The 15,170-nt window shown below is 55.8% G+C and overlaps 1 protein-coding gene and 1 long non-coding RNA gene across 4 annotated transcripts in view; one reads left to right on the top strand and one right to left on the bottom strand.

Annotated features, from left to right (window-relative positions):
- Glis1 (GLIS family zinc finger 1) overlaps positions 1-15,170 on the bottom strand; it is a 196,951-nt gene that overhangs the window by 12,849 nt on the left and 168,932 nt on the right. The window contains exons 5-6 of one of the 3 annotated variants that reach the window (XM_076564661.1): positions 7,498-7,659; positions 2,915-3,013 (exon numbers count right to left, since the gene is read on the bottom strand). In XM_076564661.1, coding sequence (XP_076420776.1) covers positions 2,915-3,013; positions 7,498-7,659 — 261 coding nt within the window. Of the gene's footprint in view, positions 1-2,902; positions 3,014-7,497; positions 7,660-15,170 lie in introns of all 3 variants that reach the window. The other 2 variants (XM_076564660.1, XM_076564662.1) reach the window with 2 other exon arrangements.
- On the top strand, positions 86-13,215 carry LOC121827322 (uncharacterized). Its single transcript, XR_013049269.1, has 3 exons — positions 86-160; positions 9,194-9,255; positions 10,358-13,215. It is a non-coding gene; the product is annotated as an uncharacterized LOC121827322 (long non-coding RNA).

The raw sequence follows: 15,170 nt of genomic DNA, 5'->3' as shown, positions 1-15,170 counted from the left end.
CCAGGTCAAGGGCAACCTGTGGCGGCAGGGATTGTGATGTCACTCAGCAAGTGTTCCTTCTCTCCTCTCTCCATTCATCCTCCCTGTCACTATGAAGGACACCGGGGAGAACCCAGGGTCGGGCCGCAGTCCCGTACCACCTCTTACTTCCTGTGTGCCGGTGGGTAAATAACTTCTCTGGGCTTCCCCTAACCATGTCTGTATTCTGGAACTATCGCTGCCTCCTCTACCATGGCAGGCCATGGCTAGTCGTGAGACCATGAGTGAAACGAGGATTTGTGAAGTACTGGGTGTCGGGCTGGCTAGGCTCCAGCTGCCTGACTCCCACAGGATCGCAGTGGTGGCCCAGGGTATGGCTGTGTTGGACCCGAGCTGTCTGGCTAGCAGCAAAGCCTGGCTGGGAGGAGCTGACCAACACCATTTGGGATACCTTGGAGCATCTTTACTTCTCCAGGTGGAGCAAAAACACACAGGGTGGGGGCCTCTAAAGACACCGGGTGACCAGGGGGCAGGCACCTGCGTGGGAGGCGGCCCTTCTCCGGGGAAATCCCGAAGCAGTCAAGAGCCAAGGCTCTGTCCAGACACTCGCTTTACCAGGTCAGAACAGGTGCCGAGAAGGCCAGAGCCTTGCCCACGTTCTCGGGCAGCCGAGAGTCAGCCGCAAGGGTTTCCCACCTTCCCAGGAGGAGGGTCGACCGAGGGGAAGGCATGCCAGTCTCGCGCTGGGCTCTCAGCGCCCGGCCCGGCAGCTGTTTTCCATGTAAATGAAGTTTTTGGCAAAAGAGGGCCAAGGCATGTTCTTGCAGACCGCAATGTCGATTGGATTAGGAGCAGCAGGAGAGGAGAATTAAGGAAGAAAAGCATTTCTAATTCTCTCCAAAATGCGGCAGGGCTGCCAAGGACTTGTCATAATACAAGGGTCGCCTTACCCAGAAAGATCCATCATCCCCGATGGCCTTAATGGATGCTTAGTGTTGGGAAGTTTGCAGATCTGCAGCCCAGGTCCCTAGGGGCTCAGTGTGAGCCAAGCACGGGCCTGGGAAAACCAGGGCAGGATTCTGGTCCTTGGGCACCAGCCCGCCGGGGACAGCAGCCTCCTTGGCACCCAGCTCCAGCCTACGGAAGCCTGAGCCATCCCTTGCTTCCCTAAGGCGGTGTCAGGAGCTGGTATCCTAGCTGTCCCTCCTGGGCTGTGGGACTAGGCTACTTTGTTAATGTAGACTCAGTTCCTACATCTCTGAAATGGACACAAGCTGGGACCCGCTCACAGGATGACAGCTACAGTATGTAAAGCGGCAGATAAAATGTCTACTTGAGGAGCCACTGGGTAAGTGGCTTGTCCCACTTCTCAGTGAGTTAAGGATGTGGTGTCTGCACCAGTAAGTAATATACCGACTCCACTCTCCTCTGCTCTGCCCTTCAAATGGTTCTCCAGTGCCTCTAGGATGAATCCCATACCATCTCCATCACAAGGTAAGCTTGCTCCTGGTACCCTGTCTCTATCTGCCCATTACATGGGATGGAAACTGTCTGATCTCCCAGTCTGGATAGGGTTTTGCTGTTTTATTCCCTGCAGAGTCCAAGGTCACGGTGTGTGGACCACACACCATGCATAAGTGAGTGAGTGGGCTCTTCCCTGTGCCCTTCTACCTTGCCAGTGCTGCTGGGCTGGCTCCTGCCTGTCCCTTCACTCCCACAGTCTCTGGTACTTGAGTACCCGCCCCCACTCCCACAGCCCTGGGGACTGAGAGCCCAGGCCAGGGTGCTCTGCCCGAAGTTGCTGTCCTGTTCCCTACTGCATGACCTGGAGCCCTCAGCACCTCCCTGCTGCTGCTGGCTTTCTCATGCAAACCTTCCTCCTCCTCGGGTTTTCAGGCCCAGGGAAGAGCACCACCATTGATGCTTGCCCTGGGGTCCTGATGCTCCCTGGCCCAGCCCAGATCTCCACCACTGTATCCTGGACCACTTCCACTATTTTCCTTGTTCTCACTGCTGAACTGACATTCACTATCACATTCTCCTTGTGGCCCCATTAATCTCTCTCAAGACCATGTACTTCTTTTTCCCTCATGACCACCTGATGGCAATGAACATCCTCAGGACACAGCTCAAATCCTAGGCGGGGCTTCCAGCATGCGACTGCCCAGCTATGTATAGATATGAATGCACTGGCCCCACATGCACCATGGGTCATTCCAGGCACACACTTCTTACCTGAACTCACCGGTCTACACTGTAAGAGAATGGCAGTGGCCACCCTTCTATGATTGTGAATCTGCGCCAGGTATAGGCTCAGCCCTGGACATACATATTCTGTCACTCTGTCCTCACTAGCACCCATTCCTCAGCCGGCAACAGGAACAGGAAGCATAGGGGCCGAGGGGCCACCACGCTAGCAGGGGCAGGCCCTGCAGGTGGGACCAGAGCTCATACCCCTAAGCCATTGTCCTTTATGGTCCTTGGTGCTTCTTCCTAGGGCCTTTCTGTTCCCATACAGATGGGCCAAGGCCCTTTATCTGTGCCAGATATAACCTCCCCATATGATAATGTCATCCTATCATACGGTAGGAGCCTCCTCTTGGTGTGTACCTCATGCCACTGGAAATGGGTACCATGTCTTATCTTGCATCTTCAATGCCTAGCCCAGGGCTGGGGTATGAGTATCATGGTTAAGGGTGCCAGTCTTTTGGTGGGTGAATGTCTAGCCAACTGGGGTAATAAGGACAGGGCTGTGGGCTGGTACAGTGGGTGGGAGGCAGACAGGCAGATGGGAGAGCAATAGCATTTACCAGTGTGTGGAGAGTGGTGTGCACACAGGCGTGAGGCACTTGGTCTGAGGCTGGACAAGTGGCTGGGCTGAGAGGTGTCTGCAGAGACGTGTCTGGGCTTTGTGGCCACCTACCTTCTTACGCACCTGCTGCTCTTTGGCTGAGTGGGCCTTCACGTGCTTGCGGAGAGAGCTGGGGTCCGTGTAGCGCTTGGAGCAGCCAGGGATCTGACAAGCATATGGCTTCTGTAACATCAGAGAGGCATGAGGGATAGGTAAGAGGCCACTGTTCAAGGCGAGGGTCCCCTACGTGACCTGCCATGGGAAGGATGAGTGTGTAAGGCACCTGGCCTGGGAGAGGAGGGGTTCTGTGTCCCCATTCTGCCACCGTGTTGGGAGTGCAGGTGAGTTGCCTCCTGTCTGCCTAAGGGGACTGGCTGAGCTCTGCAGGTCTTTCTGGCTCACACTGGCTGTGACAAAAGTGCCCTCGTAGCCCGGCTGCGCACAGGCAGTGTGGGGAGCAGGGGTACACAGGAGGTTGTCCCAGGCAGGAGAATGAGGAGAGGAGGGGACACCCCAGGGCCAGCCTGGATGGTTCCTGCTAGGCAGGTCCACGTGGCACTATGGGCCACAGCCACCAAGGTCCTCCTTCCAACAGCGGGGAACCAGAGGGACTGACTTCAAAGAGCACAGGCTAGGGCCTGAAGGCTGTGTTGTCTGCACGGGCCGAACCCTCTCCCTGTGGCCATCCCACTGCCCTGAAGACAAACAGGGGACCCCCCAAGCCAGCCCCTTACTTCTGCTCGGACTCCTCCTTCAGGCTGCCCCTGCCTCCCAGGACCTCATCTCTTCCCAGGCAGAGTCCCAGAGCTTCTGACACAGCACAGCCATGCTCCTGCCTCCATACACCCTTCCACGGCCCTCGGACCCTCTGAGAATCAGACTCTAGGTCGTTTCCTGGCACTGACTGGGGTCTTCCTCCTGTCATCATCCCCCACACCCCCCAAAATGTTCCTCCCGTCCTACCCACCCCCCCACGACCTCCTCTTTAGCCTGGCTCAGATCCCCTCTTCTGGACTGGCCTGAGTCCCACAGGCCACACTGCCTGCCCTGTGCTGCTGGGTCTTCCCACTGTCCCTCTGCTCTACCAGAGGGACCCATCCAATCCCGGCCATGTTCCAGAAGACCAGGGAAAGGCAACTCATGGCCCTACCTGCATCTCACAACTCAGGAGCTTTTATAAGACCAACCTGGGGTCCCCAGCTACTACTGAGGCATGAAGTTCACAAGGCTTCCTTTTTTAAATACACCGAGGGCGTCAGAGCCCCCGGGACTGCCTCCTGGAACCGCAGAGGATGGAAGTGTATGTGCGTGTGTAGGAAATGGCACCTCTTAGAGTAAACCCCAGGGACTGCCATGCCAAGTCAGACACATCAGGTGGAGCTGCCCACAAAGCCTCAAGGCAACTCTGTCCCTGCCGGGGGCGGGGAAGCTGGGAGAGGTGCCCACTGTCCAGGGGCCTCGTGGGGAAAATCAGAAAGAGATGACCATAACCATACCTTGGAGCTGCCACGGAGATTGCCAGGTTAAAGAATGGAGAACAAAAAGAGAGAGACAGCGGTAAGAAGTTGACTAGGCCAACAGGAAGACAGGGGTGGGAGAGGGAGGCCGGCCTTGACTGCCCACCACCTGCTTCAGCATGCGAGTCCCACACACACACACAGCCCCTCACACGAGACCCGACCTCCACCCTGACACACACGCACACACACACACACACACACCCTCACACGAGACCCGACCTCCACCCTGACACCACACACACACACACACACACCCTCACACGAGACCCGACCTCCACCCTGACACCACACACACACACACACACACAGCCCCTCACACGAGACCCAACCTCCACCCTGACGCGCGCGCGCGCGCGCGCGCACACACACACACACACACACACACAGTCTCTCTCAAGGGCCCTACCCTACCCCAGAACACTCTCCCATGAGCCCTGCTCTGCCCCTGAGCTGGCTGGCCCCAGGCCTTGTCCTCTGGGAATGCTGATACAAATCCACACGCTTTGGTCAGAAAGCAAACAGCTCTGTGTGGCAGGCACACTCGCTTGGAAACAGGGCAGCAAGACCCATCTTCGTGTTTGTTTTTCCAGAGCTTGACGTGTACAGAACATTCCTCAGGCCTAGCTCCCCTGAGCCCTCAGGAAACCCCGTGGCTGTCCCAAGCCACCAGCCAAACCCTAGGCCTGGAATCCCCACACGAGCTCCATGACTGGGGCTGTGTTATTCCTGTCTACAAGGCTGCTCTTCCTTGTCTACACAGAGCTCTAGACATGGAAGACGGTTCTGTCTCCGAGGGCCCCGTAGGTACAGTGCTGCTAAGGACTGGCCGCCATGGTTCCCTGAGTCCCACACCCACCCGTCAGAACGGCTCCCCACTGCCAGCAGGTCTGTGCGCCTCTCTATTAGGGGACCTTCTTCTCTCAGTGCCTCCGAACAGGCCAATCAAATAGCAAACAGGGGGCCCAACCTCCTGATGGGGAAACCGAGGCCCACACTGGGAAGGGTGGCTGCTTAGAGTGTGGCAGGATCTGGCTGACGCTAAGTCCCTGAGTGACAGGCGAGGAAAGAAAGGGCCGCCTGGTTCTCAGGCAGGCCTCCCGTCAGCTACCTCAGCTGTCCCCCACTATTCTTAAAGGGCAGAGCCCGAATCAGCGCCGGGGCCTGCTTTCTCCAGATGGTCCAGAGAACCTCCTTCCTGCTGTGGGCCCCATGCTCCCCGACGCCTGGGACAGCCGGGACTGTGGCTGGGTCTCCTATGAAAGCGAAGGTGCCATGTGTGAGCCTGACTTACTGCTGCCCTGAAGGCTGCAGGCTAGGACATGGCCTAGCAACAAGGCGCTGTCTAGACTATTCAGGCAGAGATCTGGGTGTGAGTGGGGGGCCCCAGACCCGCCAGAGACTTCTTAGATAGATGAAGGTCTGGGATAACCCTGTGGGCTTGTGTGGACCTGCCTGGGCCCAGCCCTCGGGGGCTCTGTGAGGGCAGGAGTGAGGCATAAACAGGAAGCTAGAGAGGCCATGGGGACGTGCCCTAGGCCTGGAAGGGGGGGGGGCGAGGGGCAGAGGCCCACTGGTGCGTGCCTTGTGGCCTCTGAGAGACAGCCAGGGGTTCTGCAGTATTCGCTGCATCCCTCAGGGACAAGGGCAGAGCGCCCAGGGCTCCAAGGCTGAGAAGGCGACCAGGGGAAGGGACTTGGAAGAACCACAGGTCACTTCAGGTCTCAGTCAGCCGCTGACAGTGTAGCCTGTAAGGGGAGGGGAGGTGGTTTTGAGTTGGGGACAAGGACCATCCTTGCCATTCTGTCCCCTCTGCTGAGACTCAACCCTTCCAGCTTTTCTAGTAAAGAGCCCCGGGCTTGGAGTCAGACAAGGAGGCATCTGGCTTTGTCACTCATCTGCCGCTGACAGACAGGACCTGACCTGGAGGCAGGTGTGTGATGCTTTAAGTTTGGAAGAGAGAAAGAAGGTACGGGCCAGGGCCTGGCCCGGCTCCAATGCTGGTGACTTGACGGCTCGCGTTTCTGAACCCGGTTTCCCGGCCGTGAGAGAAAGGGCCGGGACTGGAGGAGGGCTGTGTGGCTTCTCAGGTTTGACCTCTGCTGCATTATGGCTTCCAGCTTGAACTAACAGCTCCGCTCCCCTCTCGGGCCTCTGTTTCCTCATCTGCGTATTGGACAGGGTAGGCTTATCCACTGGTGCCCCACACATCTGCCCACACATCTGCAGCAGAGCAGCCAACTGCTGGAGGTCCAGACGTGGGATTTTTCTAGCAGACTCCAGCCTTGTGCTACACACAGGGTTGGGATCCTCCCAAGGTACAGGCCGCTTTCCCCAGCACCTGTGAGACTGAGGACTGAGTCTGTCGCCTCTGCCAGAGCCCAGCCATGCGACAACCTAAGGCCACTTCCCTCTGGTGTCAAATGGGTCGGAGGCCTCGGTAGTAGGGTCAGTACAGGGACAACATTCTCAAAGTCTGTGTTAACAACTGCTGAGGTCCTTATGCGCACAGGGGAAGCGTAGGGCCATGGGGACAGAGCTGTGGGTCTCTACTGCAGGGGCATGAGCCAGGCAGGACAGGAAAGTGGAAAGAGATACAACATGGGACGGTCAGGCTTCCGTGGTAGGACGCTGGATCTTACGTGTCACCAGCTACAACTCCCTAAGGGACAAAGATAGCCCCAAAGAGCCTATGCATTGTCCCCGAGTGAGGAGGGTAAGAGCGGGGAGTGGCTGGCTCAGGATGTGGATATAGCTGGCCCGCCAAACAGAGGAGGTGGGGGTGGGTGAGAGGACCCACTTCCCCATAAAGACTCGGGTCTGGGCTGGTACTCATGGGCCAAGCAGCGCGATCTCAACTGGAGGCCCTTGTCTAGTCACCCATCCCACATCCTCACTGAGGACGTACGGCCACACCCAAGCTACTTGTGCCTGTCACGACTGGAGGACGATGAGGGAAAAAGCTATCTACTCAGTAGCTGGGAGCCTACTAATTATCCTACAATACCAAGAACACGCCCCCCGTCCACCCCCGGCCAGTGTTACCTGCCCTCTGTTATACAGCCTGGGCACAGGCAGAGACGCTGCCGGGAGGGGAGGTCTGTGTGCATCCCCACCCCCGGGGGGGCCTCCACATCCGGGCCTACCTACCGTGTCCAGGTGGGTGCGCTGGTGCTTGGCACGGTCACTCGAGTTGCTGAAGGCCTTCTGGCAGCCCGGGTGCTGGCACAGGTATGGCTTCTCGCCCGTGTGGCTCCGCAGGTGAATCTTCAGGTTCTCCAGGCGGGAGAAGGCTTTACTGCAGCCTTCGAACTGCAGGAGAGGCCGATGAGGGGGGGGCCCAACCCTGAAGGTCCCCCCATCTAGAAACAGCACCCCGAAACCCGCCTGTCCCAGCCCAAACTGCCGTCTGTCCCCCCTAAGCTTCTGGGAACACTGCCCCAGGGAAGTGTTCGGGGCTTAGAAAGCGGCCAGACTTAGAAATGGGCCGCCAGGGCAGGAGAAGATGACCTTCCTGCTTCTGACCTTGGGAGTAACAACTCACGCACATACCAGCTGTGCACCCTGGGGTCAGCCACTCCGAGGCACATCCATCACGTCTGGGCATGGAACCCCAGAAGGAGGGAGTCCAGCCTGGACTGGAAGGGCTCCATCCCCGAGAGGCTTTTACCCTGCACCCTTGGTGCTGTATCTGCCCCCTCTCCAAAGGTGAGGCTGTGGCTATCCATGAGGGACCGTACAAGGGCATCGCCCTTGATAACTGTTGTGAGGCCAGTAGTCACACTTGTACACTGAAGTGTCGGAGTCACCATCTAGTCATTTAGCTGTCCTACGCTCACCATCTAGTAGGCTATGTGCTGGAAACTGGACATGAGTGGACACAGCGCGACTGTTAGGTTCCTGGCAGAGATGAGTCACATGGGGGAGGAAGGAACAGTGTGGGGCCTCTGCCCACCCAGGTCATCCTGCATGGCCCCAAATGTCTGTCCCTGCACCTCTGCCAAGGCTGGAGCTCTCTTCCATAGCCTCTCACATCAAGTCCTCCCTGCCTCCGCTGCCCTGGTCACCACACAGCTGCCCGGGAGCCTTGACATGCCAATATAATGCCATGGCCCTCTCCTTAGAGACCTGTTGTTCCATCCCTGCGGCCGCCCTGCCTGCCCAGCCTCCTCTAGCAGAAGGCAGATTTCAGCCTTTGTTCATGCAGGCCACTCAACAAGAAAGGTCACCTCTCCTGACCATCAGCTACGCCCTGCTCAGCCTTCAAAGTCCAGCTCAGAGAGTGTCTGGGTGAGGCGGCAGTTTCAACCTTCAGTGTGGTGTTACCAACTGTCCTCCTCTGCCTCTCCCCACTGTCTGCCCATGCCAGCCATGTGTACTGCGGGGTGTGGGGAAAGTCAACAGCGGCCGGCACGTACTGCTCCAGTCATGGTGCTGGCGTTTAACTATGTAACTTGGAAGCATGTGACATCAATGTCCTCATCTCAAAAACACTGCCCAAAGTCACATGATGTAGCAAAGACAAGATAGAGGCCAAATGCCATGTCAGAGCCTAGGTGGGCTGTCTGTGCTTGCTGAGAAGGAAGGGGCTGAGCCATTGGCTTTCACCCCATGTCCAGGCTGACGTGCCAGCCATCAGCACCCATCCCAGGTTAGCACCCACGTCTGCCCTCTGGCACAGGTCCCCTTGGGCTGCTAGTAGCAGGTATCAGGGGACAAAGAGGGGGCAGGCATGTTCCTTGAGGGCCAGAGCTCCAGAACAGCTCTTCTTCACTCCTCCCCGGAAGTTGCTCAAGGTTTTGTTGTCTCCCTCTCCCCTGACCTGCTGTCTCTTCTTTATTGCCAGCTTTAAAGGTGCTGTACCCGCCAGTAGGTTTGGGATACGTCTGGAGAGGCCTGTGGGCAGAGGTAAGACCCTGTGGTCCATCTGGCTTATGATCTTGTCCCTAGAGGTAAGGTAGGCCTTGGGAAGGGGTCAGGATCAGATGTATACTCTAGGAATTGAAGGGACAAGACCAGATACAAACTCTGGGGATTATGGGGACAGAGTCATCTATGAGTCACGGGAATTAGAAGGGACAGGGTCATATATACAGCAGTCTGGGAGGAATGGGGACAGTGTCGTGTGTGTGTGTGTGTGTGTGTGTGTGTGTGTGTGTGTGTGTGTGTGTGTGTGTGTGTGTGTAAGAGAGAGAGAGAGAGAATAGAATGTAAGAAGCCACCTTTGGCTGTTAGTGGCGAGTCGGACTTGGGGAAGAGACAGAGAGAAGGCAGTTACAGAAGAGGACCACTGAGGCCCAGTCAAGAGCAGAGGCCATAGCAGAACTTCCTGGACAGTCACGAGGACAAGGGTCAGAGACAATGACCCCTTGGATGTCAACTGGGTCACAGTACAAGCTGTTGCTGGGGTCAACCTAATGCAGGCTTCTGCAGCTGGGTTTCTAGCTACGGGGCCTGCTCCTTTATCAGAACAAGAAGGAAATCCTGGATGGGGAACAGCAGGGCCTGGTGCCAAGTCCATCCCCATGTGATGAAGGAACCTGGGTAGGAACAGGGTGTCCCCTCAGCATCCACCTTGGCCCTTTGTTCTTACTGACTGGTTTAGGGGAAAGGTTGTTGGAGGAGACCAATAACTCTTAGCTGTGTGATTTCTCTGACACCGGGAGAGCCTGTCAGACTCTGGGGATCAGTTTACCTCTTTCCCGCCGGGAATCTGTGGATCTTTGTCTGGACTTCCGAACACCTGTTTCCTCACCCCTGCCTTTGTTCAGACTGCACCCCTCCTGGGAAGCCTTCTCTTCCCATCCTGACAAGTTAATGTGTACATTTTTCAGAAGTCCAGGATCTGTGTTAATGTCTTCCAGGATGCCCCAAGGTCTCCCCGACCCCATACATCCCACACATCAGCTGTGGAGAGATGACTCTGAACTTGGCAGGAATCTCCATCCCCAAGGCCTTTCTTAATATGTTCACGAGGCCCTGAAGGCCTTTCCTTCCTTTGCCCCCTCAGCAAACACAGGCCTCCGTTGTTTAAGCACCGCCCCCTAGGAGGAGCCTTCCCGACTCCACAGGCTGCACCCTTCCCTGCATTTGTGGTAGAAGGGTCTCTGCACAGCCCTGCCTTCTCTCCCCATCTTTGTCCTGGGAGTAGCCTGTTACTTCAAGGACATCTAGAGGAAGTGGCAGGTAGAGAAGGATGCTGCCTTGCTCTTATTGATCTGAGATAAGGATGCCTCACAGATTCTGGCAGATCCATGCTTGCATCAGGACCAGAATTCAGAGCTGCTCAGCCCTTGCAAGTCCTGCGATCATTTCTGTTGTCTCTACTCAACAACTGCACAGATGAGGTCAGAGATCGGGGACTGAGGGCGACCATCAAGTCAACGCTGTCCCGGCTCCAAGGGTCTGGTGCTGCCACAGCATGCTGTCTTCTCCCCACGGCCTTCTGAGTGCTTATAACTGCCGGGTCAGCTGAGGAGCTGAGGCCCAGTGGCAGCCAGCACAGTGATGGCGGCGGTGGCGGCGGATATGGCCCCTGCTGCAGACGACCTTGACTGCTCACTTACTGAGCGATCCCAGGCCAGTCCCTCTGTGGGTCTCAGTTCCCTCATCTGCACACTGGGTGAAAGCAGCCCACTACCTGGCCAAGCCCTCCCCATACTCTACCTGCCAATTGCAAATGCACAACATGCCCTAAAGTCCCACGGAGAAGGTACTCAGAGCTCAAAGAAAGAGTTGAATGTGGGGGCCTTCCAGTTGCGGGGCTGTGGATTACCAAACCATGCCTGGAGGGGCTGGACCCCGATGACTGGGTTTTGGCAAAGGGGGTGCCAAGAAATTCATTTCAGGGAGACAGCAGGCCCAGGCCCAGGCGGTTAGAGTTGCAGGGAATCAGGGTTCTAGAGACAGCTGCTGAGCCAGGGTCAGGAGAAGTGGAGGGGAAGCAGAAATGGGAGCCTGGGGCTGCCTCTAATCACACACAAGGAAGAGCAGGTGAGTTCTAGCACTTCTGATCCTTAAAAACCTTACAGAACACTCCTGGACAATTACTGCCATGGCCCAGCCCATGCTCTGACACCAGGCTGTTCACTTGGGGTGCTCCAGCATGGCTTCTGCTGGTGGGACCCCCTTCTACCTCGATGCCGAAGCTAGGAACCTATTTCCTTCTCCTTGACCCCAAGCATCCAATCAGCCAGCATCCCGTGGAGGTTCATCTTTCCCCACTGCAGCAGGACTCACTTGGGAATCTACACAGCTACCTGCCTCTTCCCAGTCCACTCCCATGTGGCATCCATAATGTCTATCCTTAGCCCCTTTGTACCTTAGCATGTATATGTATATATTTTTATCTCGGCATTCTGGCCAGTATGATCTGGCCCTGGTGATACTTGACCATGTCATCAGCTCGCACACCACTGCACCTCAGCATCTTGTGCATTAGTACCATAGGTACCAATCTATCCTCCTCTCCACACCCGAGAGGATGATCTTAGGTGAGTTCAGTTCACCTGTTCAGAGCCCAGCTATCTCCTGGGCAATGGGGAGGGTGCTGCTTGTGAACCAAAGCATGCATGCAGATCCTTTGGCTCTTGGTCCTTGATGCCTCCAGTGGCATTCAGACATTTCTGTGGACACATCTTGTTCAGGGCGAATTTCAACATGCTGTTCAACTAACCAGATGATATACTCCAGGTTCATCTGGCTTGAAGCAAAGGCTCTCACACATGGGAATGGGTGACTTCTGGGGGAAGAGTACCTAGAGAAGAGGGTGTCTAAAAGCCTCAAAACATGTCAAGATGGGTGGCTAGATTTTTCTCATTCACCTGAAAAATATATCAGCATTGAAATACATCCTACGAGAGAGTGGAATAAACTCAAAATACCAGGTATCCGGCGATACCCCTCAGACACCTACCACTGTCTAGTGCTGTGTGTTTCACTGAATCAAGACACTGTGCCCTGCCAGGAGTGACTTCCCAGCCTCACCCTGCAGAGGAAGGGAATGAGATTCAGAAAGGTGATGTCATCATTCTCATATAGCCAATCAGGATCTGGCCTGAAGTCTGACTGACATGGCTACACATCCCTAAACTCTCTTCTCGGTTCCTCAGGGTGCTCACAGAGCACCGAGACCGGGCTGTCAGGAGTTACTCCTGGGATTTCAAACTGAGCTCAACATGGGTCCTGATGCTCAGCAAAGCCAGGCCCGGGCCGAGGGTGGGAGCTACTCTGTGATGCTGCCACACAGAAAGGAAAACCCAGGCAGCGCACTGGAGAGGAAAGCATGGCTGATCCAGAGCACAGAGCCTTGAAAGGCCCTGTTCCCACATGTGGGGCGTGTTATGAAAGAAGATTAAAATAATGGGGGAAAATACCCCAGGAACCGTGAAGCCCCAGACCATCTGGAGTTTTATAGTAACAGGCAGAGGAAAATCAGCCTAATTGAAAAAAGTCCACTGCAATCCATTACTGCTGCGTGCAGCTCACAGTACGGAGGGCAGGAGATGAAAGACAGGGGAGCCCTTGCTGGAGCCAAGGAGGGGGTAGCATCTTCCACTCCAGGCCCAGCCCAAGGACCCTTCCAGTCCTGGGTGGGGAGGGGTTAGTCAAAGCCCAGGACCTCTCAGGCCCTGGGTCAGGTTTAGAATCTGCAGAACCCATTAGGTTCTCAGCAAGTTGCCCTCTGAGCCATTCGCTCATGAATAAGGGCTGAGACCCTGCAGGAGAACCTTCTGGGTGGCAGACGCAGTTGGCTCTGGTGATGATGTCTTTCCCTCTGGCCCCTGGGGGAGAAGCAAGAGCTCTGTTTCACACATAAGGTGTATGATGACACCATGCATAAACTCACCCAGAACTTGGGCAAATCATATCCCATCTCTGTCCTCAATTTTCTCCTCTCTAAATGGGGCCGCCACAAACAGCTCTGAGGAGGAAATGCACTGATAGATCCAGAGCAGGACCTGGCACACAGTTGGTGCCTAATGAATGTCAAGTTTCTTCCCTGGGGCTGACATGGCCCAAGAGGAAGGAAGGCCCAGTTTCTCATGCCCTGATGAAGAATCTGGATGCAGAGAATAAAAAAAGGTTTGGGGGAACAGGGCGTGAGGCAGGGCAGGGGAGGAAATGCCTCCAGATTTGGCATTTGCCAATGACTTGCTTCTAAACAAACACATTTCTGGTTTAAGGGTAAAATATATTGGGTTACAATAGCCTGGCAGGCCATTCAGAGATCAGCTTCTCATTTTTGTACAAACTTTTAAGTTACTTTACAATGATTTAGATGGGAGAAATGTGCGGTGCCAGATTCTTTTCCAAGATGTCAAACAATGCTGTACTTGGCCAGCTCTAAAGGCCAGCCATCCGGGGATTGAGGGCCACTCCTCAGCCCCTCACCCCGGGGGAGACGCGGGCTGGCCCCGAGTGTACCATCCTAGGATTCCCTGGTGGCTTTCACAGGGTTCTTCAGAGCCTCAGGCTTTGCCAGTCCTCTGGGGGACAGTCAGAGCATGAAGGGAAGGGACAAGCATGGAAAGTTTGAGGACGCAGGGCTGAAGGGCACGGGTCTGAACTGTGAGGCCCCTGGGGAGGGGGGAGTCTAGTTCGGGGCACAAAGAATGAGCTGGCAGCTGTGTGCAGCTGAGGATTCTGCTCGGCAGCCGCTGTCCCATTTGCTACATACCTGGGACCAGACCACACTCCCCAAACACCGTCTCCCCAGTCCCGTTAGGTAGGTAGAGTGACTTACTTCATTAGAGGGAGACACTAAGCCCTAGAGGCTTTAGGTTACAAGTGAGAGTCCTTAATCTCATTAAGGATGGAGCCTGGGCTTGCCCCAGGGCTGAGCTCTCTACCTTGAGACACACTCTCATCCCAGGCTGGCCAGCACGGCAATCTCTTCTTGTTTACCCAGCTTCCAGGAGCCTTGGAAGCCAGCCAGAGAAGCTGGCAGGACAGAGTGGGGCATAGAGCAAGGGAGAAGGGGACCAGGGAGTCCTGCCTGTCCTGGGAAGGGGGGTTGAGGCCGCAGAGCCTGGCTGGACCTTTCCTTACCAGGACCACACTGATAATCTGGGTCAGGCCCATCTTGGGCACAGACCCTTGTCCACAAAGGAGGCAGGTTTCCATGCCTAGTTAGTAGTTGAGGGAGACCTAGAGGTTTGGTGGTCAGCCAGCAAGGACCAAGACGGCCTGCCCTCCAGGGGATACGGAGAGGCTTAACTAGGAGTCAAGCAGAATCTCTCTCTCTCTCTCTCTCTCTCTCTCTCTCTCTCTCTCTCTCTCTCTCTCTCTCTCTCTCTCTGTCTCCCTTCCCTCTCCTCCCTCCCCCCTCCCCCCCCCCTCCCTCCCTCCCTCCCTCCCTCCCTCTCTCTCTCTCTCCCTCCCTCCCTCCCTCCCTCTCTCTCACTCACTCACTCACGCACACACACACCTACACACACACCAGGCCACCAGATAGAGACCCAGAATCACAGACACACATACATCCTAAAATCGACACTTTTCCTCTTAACTTAGCAAGCAGTCAGTCAAAGATTGGACACCAGCACACAAACATAAAGTCAAAACCTAGATATTCTCTCTCATGCACATTCGCTGCACACATCCTCCACATGTTCCCCACCAGACAGACACCCCATCACTCATGACACACAGGCCAACACACACGTGCTGGTACATATACCCCCCCCAAATACGCAAGCCCCAGATACTACCATCTGCACAAACATGCCAACTCCACAGTCTCTAGAAACCTTCACTGATACTTAACACAACACAACACACGCAAAAACTGACACACGTGTGGAGTGAGGGGAGCCTCAGGG

This window comes from Peromyscus maniculatus, chromosome 2 (genome assembly GCF_049852395.1).
Source record: "Peromyscus maniculatus bairdii isolate BWxNUB_F1_BW_parent chromosome 2, HU_Pman_BW_mat_3.1, whole genome shotgun sequence".
Lineage (NCBI taxonomy): Eukaryota > Metazoa > Chordata > Mammalia > Rodentia > Cricetidae > Peromyscus > Peromyscus maniculatus.
This window is presented reverse-complemented; position numbering and strand designations above follow the sequence as displayed.